The 7,679-nt window shown below is 33.5% G+C and overlaps 1 protein-coding gene across 2 annotated transcripts in view; it reads right to left on the bottom strand.

Moving 5' to 3' along the window:
- Positions 1-7,523, bottom strand: part of LOC133199479 (uncharacterized) — a 17,308-nt gene extending 9,785 nt beyond the window's left edge. The window contains exons 1-4 of one of the 2 annotated variants that reach the window (XM_061335291.1): positions 7,427-7,523; positions 781-1,024; positions 263-359; positions 1-93 (exon numbers count right to left, since the gene is read on the bottom strand). The exon at positions 1-93 is cut by the window's left edge and continues 41 nt beyond it. In XM_061335291.1, coding sequence (XP_061191275.1) covers positions 1-93; positions 263-359; positions 781-1,024; positions 7,427-7,479 — 487 coding nt within the window. In that variant the 5' untranslated portion in view covers positions 7,480-7,523. The remainder of the gene's footprint in view (positions 94-262; positions 360-780; positions 1,025-7,426) is intronic. The other variant, XM_061335290.1, reaches the window with a different exon arrangement.
- Between the last annotated feature and the right edge of the window lie 156 nt (positions 7,524-7,679).

The following is a 7,679-nucleotide window of genomic DNA, read 5'->3' as shown; positions in this document are numbered from 1 at the left end:
AATCCCTTCCTGACAGTGCAACAGGCCAACTGACAGTTTGGATCGGTGTAGGACATGACCAGTTCTGTCTTCTAATAGAGGACATCACATACTCTAAACAGATTAATACACATTAAAAAAAATACTTGAAAAGACTGGTTAAACTTCAGTTGTATTTTAAGAATAATTTATCATGAAAATACCTCCAGAAGATTCCTTGCTGAAAAACAACATATGACTGTTGAATTAAAATCTGCTATACTGCTTGTAAATTATATATTACCTGGGAATCCTCCTTCATCAAATGTGAAAATTGGTTTTGGAATATTTAATCCCTTGACTGTGACTTCATGTTCATTATAAAATTGTTCAATTTCCATCTGCAATAAAGTTTATAATTTATCAATACTGCTGTGTGTTTATTTCATGTATTAAACTTTTGAATAGTATACCAAATATTGAAATTACTGAGGACAAGGATTATAGCTGATTATTATTCAAATAATTGTTGATACCAATGTTCTATGCATAAAAAAATTAGGATTATACAACTGGAATGTTGCAAATTTTCTTCTTCCATCACAAATGAAATTGGCTTTTCTGTAAAATCAACTAAGTATTCTATTCTTACTATTTTGACATGACAGAATTCTTTTTACAAGTTCAGCACATAAAAATGGGTGTTACTTTTTGTTGGATGTGTTTTTGTTGCATAATGTACATCCCTCTTAAGAAAATAGTGCACATCATATATGATATACAGTTATGTTAAAGACAATCATTGCATAGTGGAATACTAACCTGTGATCTGTTGGATACATTTGGGTGTTCCACATAAAAATTCTTCTCAAACTTTGGCAATCTTGACAGGTCCCACCTTGGCTTGCGTAGATTTTCTCCTGGTTGATGACCTTTACCCATTTTACCTCCTCGCATTCCACCTCGGTCCATTCCAAATCTTCCTCCTCCCCCACTTCTAGGGCCTCCTCTATCTCCAAACTTTGATGAACCAAAGGCTTTAGGCAAGCCACTACCACCTCCAAATCTGAAATGGTGGTTGCAATTATACCATTCTTGCAAATGTACTTGGTGAAATCAGAATATTCAATCATCAGCATTTTTTGCCTTCATGTCATTTTTTTCTCTTTAAATCCAACCAAGTGAAACTGCTATATCTTTAAACACTGAATTGTCTTTCATTGATCATACAAAATTACAAATGCAACAAAGGTTTCTGTATGCCCTGATCTTTCTTGAAAAAAAAAAACAAGAGGCCCACGGGCCTTATAGGTCACCTGAGTATTGTGTAACAACTTTCCAACAATTGAATTTGGTTTGTATTTCAAACCAGAGGCCATGTAATTCACAATTTTGAAAGAAGCACTATTGCTCATCATAACTATACAGTTAGCATGCTTACTTTGATTAGTTAGGCCAAAGTTTTTATTTTTTTTGGTTTACGATTTTCTGTCTCAAAAAAATGCATTGGGTGGTCGAAAAATAAAAATAATTTAGGATTCAAGTTTCATTTTAAAATACCAGCAATGTTTATTTTAATAAAAATAATACACATCAATAGTACTTTTAAGTTTTATTGTCTAGATCACATAACTCTTTTTATTTAATTTTGATTCATTTCTAACTTTAGACTGAATGTCATTTTCATTTACATATAGTTCTGATTTTTGTTTGTCAATCAGTGCTTGGTTCATGATGTTCAACTTCTTTTTGTGCTCTTCAGTGAAATGTGATGTGTTATAAACCTCGGTATCCCAACAAACTAAAAATAAGGATCCAAATTTAAGTTAAATTTAGATTGAAGAAAAATACAATTTAATTGTTTAACAATATCAAAAGTAATTGACATTGAAATAAAGGTTATAATAATTTGATCATACAGCTATCAAATTTAATGTTCAACCTGCGGCACAATAGCCTAATAATTTCTCCATCAAGTCCTTCTTTAAATTTTTGTTATGTACCTGCACAGTAGGCAATGCTCATTATTTACTTAGTAATTAATTCAAAGGGCTTTAATCTCAATTGAGTATGAAATTTGCAAAGATTTGTATATTGAATTTGAAATACCAGTCAGCGTTACTTCAACTAAGATGTATCTCTCAACACTAAATTGGCCTAACTATTATCAATGGATTTATCAGCCTATTTTGGGAAACACCATTTTTGGGGAATTGGGAATAAATTATCAGCTATTTGATGAAATTGGAAAAAATTTAAATCCTGTATTCAGGGATAATTCATTTAAAATTTCAGCATGAACTCTAATTTGGGCAACCAAACGACAATTAAATATGATCCATCTTCATCATACAAGATCAATTATGAATAAGACTAATAAAAGTAAATTGGACTTTAAATGAGTGTAAAGCATTTATACAACTTAGGGTAGTACATGTGTGTATGAGATTTCAATTTAGGTCATATAGTATCTGTTTCTGGAGATTATAAACCTCCTGCAAAAAATTATACCCAGTACACATTTTCTAAAAGTCCTCTTTTAATATGTATTAATGCATTGAAAATATATTTTTCTATCTGAAATAATGCCTAAAGTCCTTAGCATTCACTCGCAGGTCAATTGAGTAGGTGGAAATAACTTAATAAATCTATATAATTACACAATATCATCTTTTTTAGAAAAACGGAGGAAATTCGGATTAAAAGTTGGCGATGTTTTTACAGTGTTTTTAAACATGTGTTATGACTGTAGCTTTGCTAAATGAGTTAAATAGATGAAAATTACAGACAGTCTGACAATTTTACTTTGTGTTTTTTCAAGATAATTAAAAATAAAAGCATTGTTCACCAATTGGCAAAAAATACTGCCAAATTGGGAAAAAAATGAACTCATTTTCAATTGGAAATGGGGCTGAATTTCGGCCCCTGAGAAGGCACTGATAAATCCTTGTTATCTATAGGTGTAACCGTGTCTGCTAGGTCGATCAGGGTTGGGCATAAACTCTCCAATATTATGGTATGAATTTAGCCAATTGAGACATTGCAATTGGAGAAAGGGATCATGCATCCAATATTTTATTCACTTTTTCATGCAGAAAAAGTTCTTTAAGTGTGTGTCATTGCTTTCAGTGAGGAATTACCTTGTTACATGACAGAACCGCCATTTTTGGTTTGCACGTGTTTATTTACGGTCACCTAAATGTTTGTAAAGGTCTCATCGACTAAGATGCATTCTAAAATTTAAAACCCACCAGTTCAGCTGAGATAAATCCGGAAAAATATGTGGGAAAAAGACATTATTTTTATTTTCATGATTGGTGAAAATAAGGGTCGGCGGAATCGTAAACCATATGAAAAAAAAACTTTGGCCTTAATACCCAGAGGCAGAGCAGAGGAACAAAAACAACAGAAGTAGGAAGATCAGGATCAACAAAATAATTAATCTAGTATTCACTATCAACTCAGAAATTGAGTTCTAATCTGTCCCCCACTTAACACTAATCACCATGCAGCCTATTAACAAACTATTAGTGCTTCTGTACTATTTATAAACCCATATTAAGACCTCTAGCATTGACCTCTCTTATGGTCTTTGAAGAACTTTTAATAAGATAAGTTATTTTTGTCTCATTTTTATTTATCTATTACTTACAGGTCTACCTGATTATTAAAACTAAGAAAGTACTTTTTTAATTATACGATAAACATTCTTGCAAAATCATCTCATTCTATTAACCTTTCATTATTTACAGTGATTAATTATCAAAGGTGAATGGAAAAGGGGAATAACTTCTCTCAGTAGAATACAAATTAATAGAGCCCTGCCCAGGACCAGAATGCTTAGACGAATGGTCCAGATGTTTAAAAATCTGGTAGAAATACGCTTACTCATATCATTTAAACTTTTACTCAGTTTGCTTCCGATATGCCAAGAAGCAGAGAAGAATTTCACAGGTACAATGCATTTTCACTACAGATTCAACAAAGCCTTACCCTAACACCAGAACCCAAGACCAAGGGTCAAGAAATTTACAAATTTGGAAGAGTTACCCTCATCATCATTACTATGGACTTCAAAGAATTAACACTTTTCCACTATATTATCAAGAGCCCCCCCCCCTCCCTCGTTATGCCAGAACCCCTGACCCAAGGACCACAAGATTTAAAAATTCTGTTCGAAGCTCCCATTTTTATCATAGCTAAGCAATTTATTTATCAGCTCAACGCTAAGGAGCCGACAGGATTAATCAATGATTAATTAATAGAATTAATGCTTTTTCACTATATAATCAATAGAGCCCCCCCCCCTCAAGAACCCCCAAAACTGAGGCGATATATATTTAAAATTTTGGAAGAGGCATCCTTGTCTATCATAATCATGCACTTAGTTTGTTAAAATAATCTCCAGTAGCAGAGAAGAAGATTTTCAAAGAATCAATGCATTTTCACTATATAATCAATAGAGCCCCGCCCTAACACCAGAACCCCTGACCCTGGGGCCATGAAATTCACAATTTTTGAAAAGGCATCCTTATGCATCATAACCATGCACTTAGTTTGTTTAAATAATACCCAGGAGCAGAGAAGAAGATTTTCAAAGAATTAGAGCATTTTCACTATATATAATCAATAGAGCCCCGCCCTAACACCAGAACCCCTGACCCAGGGGCCATGGCTTTCACAATTCTGGAAGAGGCCCACCTCCACATCATAACTATGTACTTAGTTTATCACCTTAATGCCCAGGAGCAGAGGAGAAGATTTTCAAAGAATAAATGCATTTTCACTATATAGTCGATAGAGCCCCACCCTAACACCAGAACCCCTGACCCTGGGACCATGAAATTCACAATTTTGGAAGAGGCACTCTTGCTCATCATAACTATGTACTTAGTTTCTTTATTAAATATCCAGAAGCAGAGAAGAAAATTTTCAAAGAATTAATGCATTTTCACTATATAATCAATAGAGCCCCGCCCTAACACCAGAACCCCTGACCCTGGGGCCATGAAATTCACAATTTTTAAAAAGGCACTTTAGCTCATCATAACTATGTACTTAGTTACTTTATTTAATACCCAGGAGCAAAGAAGAAGGTTTTCAAAGAATTAGTGCTTTTTCACTATATAATCTATAGAGCCCCGCCCTAACACCAGAACCCCTGACCCTGGGGCCATGAATTTCACAATTTTGAAAGAGGCACTCTTGCTTATCATAACTATTTACTTAATTCCTTTATTTGATACCCAGGAGCAGAGAAGAAGATTTTCAAAGAATTAATGCATTTTCACTATATAATCAATAGAGCCCCACTCTAACACCAGAACCCCTGACCCTGGGGCCATGAATTTCACAATTTTGGAAGAGGCATTCTTGCTCATCATAACTATGTACTTAGTAACTTTATTTAATACCCAGGAGCAGAGAAGAAGATTTTCAAAGAAATAACACACTTTCACTATATGATCTATATAGCCCCACCCTGGGGCCAGAACCCCTGGCCCTGGGGCCATGAATTTCACAATTTTGGTAGAGGGCTCAATGCTGATTACAATGATGCCAACAGTTTGACTGCTTGATGTCCAGGAGTAAAGAAGAAGATTTTTAAAGATTGCATTATTTTTGGTGGTTTTAGCCCCACCCCTCAGGCCCCAGGGGGGCAGGGACCATGAAATTCACAATTTTTGTTCCCCTTCACCCATAAATGCTGTATACCAAATTTAGATGTAATTGGTTCAGTGGTTCCAGAGAAGAAGCTAAAAATGTTCAAAAGTTTATGACCGATGAACGACGACGGACGAAAACGGATAGCAATAGGTCACCTGAGTTTACTCAGGTGACCTAAAAACTGACAAGGATATTAATAATTTACATCTGCACATAAGGATGTAAATATGATAGAAATACAAATCCATCAGATTTGATAATTTAAAATATGGAAGGTTGAATAATTGACGGACATTAAAATAAAAGAGTAAAGGACTACAGTGTCATTGAATGAATATTGTGCAAAGGCACCTAACTTTTCTCAACAATTTGCAAATAGAAACCTAAGACTATAAGATTTAGTGATAGAAAAAAACGCATGGAAATGGCGGGGCTATGCAAATTGGTAGGCGTGAATTACACTCAATATGAAAATGAAATACCTTGAGGATAATTTCAAAAGGATTTACACTGAGGAAAATTATGTGCATTCTTTGTTTTAACTTCTAATCATATTTCTGGCACTTTCTAATAAAATCCAGAGAGGTAATCAAAAGTTCACGTGGAGCATTGACAGGATAAAGTAGCACTAAATCCTTATTAATACTAAAAGTTTTTATTGTTAAAGTACCAATATAATTTATAGGAGTGAAACGGTTCACCGCGGTATCAACTCACTGCGGTATTTTTTCTCGGTTTGATACACAGTGCAAAATCTCTAATTTTCGGTTTGGTTCATTTTTTGGTCGGGATCGTTATTCAGTTGGGTTTGGCATAAGGTAAAACACGTTACTCAGTATAAATAAGTATAGAAAACGTAAATTTTTGATGACTGATAGTTTGTAAAATAATTTTTGACAGTCAAATAATTCTAATCAATTTCTTCTAGTCATTTGCAAATAAAAATTCGTAAATTAAGTGACTAGATTTAGTAAAAGAAAGCATAAAACAAGGTTGAACTTGTTTCCTTCTATCAAAATGTATTGTATCGAAAATAACCGTACCAAGACAAAATTATACAATATGTATCGAACTTTGAAGGAGGTGTATCGTTTCACCCTTAATAATTTAACCAACAAAGTAAACATTGAAGTATAAATCATGTTATCAAATATTTGATTGCTATTTTCCATTCGAATATTCGCCATTTACTGTTCATTTGCCAATATTCAAACATTCGTTTCAGCTCTAGTTGCACCAGAAATAAGGTTAGAAACATTGACTGATGTGAAGTATACTATGTGTTGTTGTAAGTTTCACTTAATACAGCACCAGAACAGAATTTGACACTATTTGCCACAATTTGCTTTGCACTCCCGTTGCTTCACTTGTGAAGCTCATTATTGTAAAACATTGTTTAAAACATAACAAAAGCAACATCTTCTTAAGGAAATGCTGAACTTAAATTGGGGGAGCCAAGAAGGATATGGGAATATTTTATTTTTTTATTTAATTAACTGAGACAGCGAATGTTTCGTGGTGAACAGACTTTGTGGTTAGTTGAACCAAATTTGCCCATTTCACATGACATTTTAAAAAAAAGCACCTTGTTGTAAAACTTTTAAAACCTATATATTTGATCAATGTCAATACAGAGTAATACTTTTCGATATTTTAACAGTACAAATACTTTAAATTCTGAATCAACAAAAATAAAAATTATTCAAAATGGCCACGTTTGTAGACCTCTTTGTCAATAATTAAAAGCCTCTCTCTGTTCTTTAACGCCCTTAGAAACTGTATATAAAAAAAAATTGTTTACCCTTTTCTGTCTGACCGACCAGAAGAATCGAACATTCTGTCTCTATAAGACATCTTAATTTCGTCGAAGGATATTTTTCTCTCTCAACCACGGCCCAGACTATCACGATGCCGGAAATAAGTATTACAGCGCATGACGTCATTGATGGACTTTACATTTTCAGTGGAAAATGAATATATGCTTATAAATATTAACTAGGAAAAAAATAATAGATTTAGTTTTAGTTAAAAGAATTGATGTAAATATAATTCTA

The sequence above is a fragment of the Saccostrea echinata genome, unplaced genomic scaffold, assembly GCF_033153115.1.
Source record: "Saccostrea echinata isolate AGI-Se365-2 ecotype Australia unplaced genomic scaffold, CSIRO_AGI_Sech_v1 ptg000034l, whole genome shotgun sequence".
Lineage (NCBI taxonomy): Eukaryota > Metazoa > Mollusca > Bivalvia > Ostreida > Ostreidae > Saccostrea > Saccostrea echinata.
The sequence above is the reverse complement of the archived record's forward strand: the minus strand, read 5'-3'. Positions and strand labels throughout refer to the sequence as shown.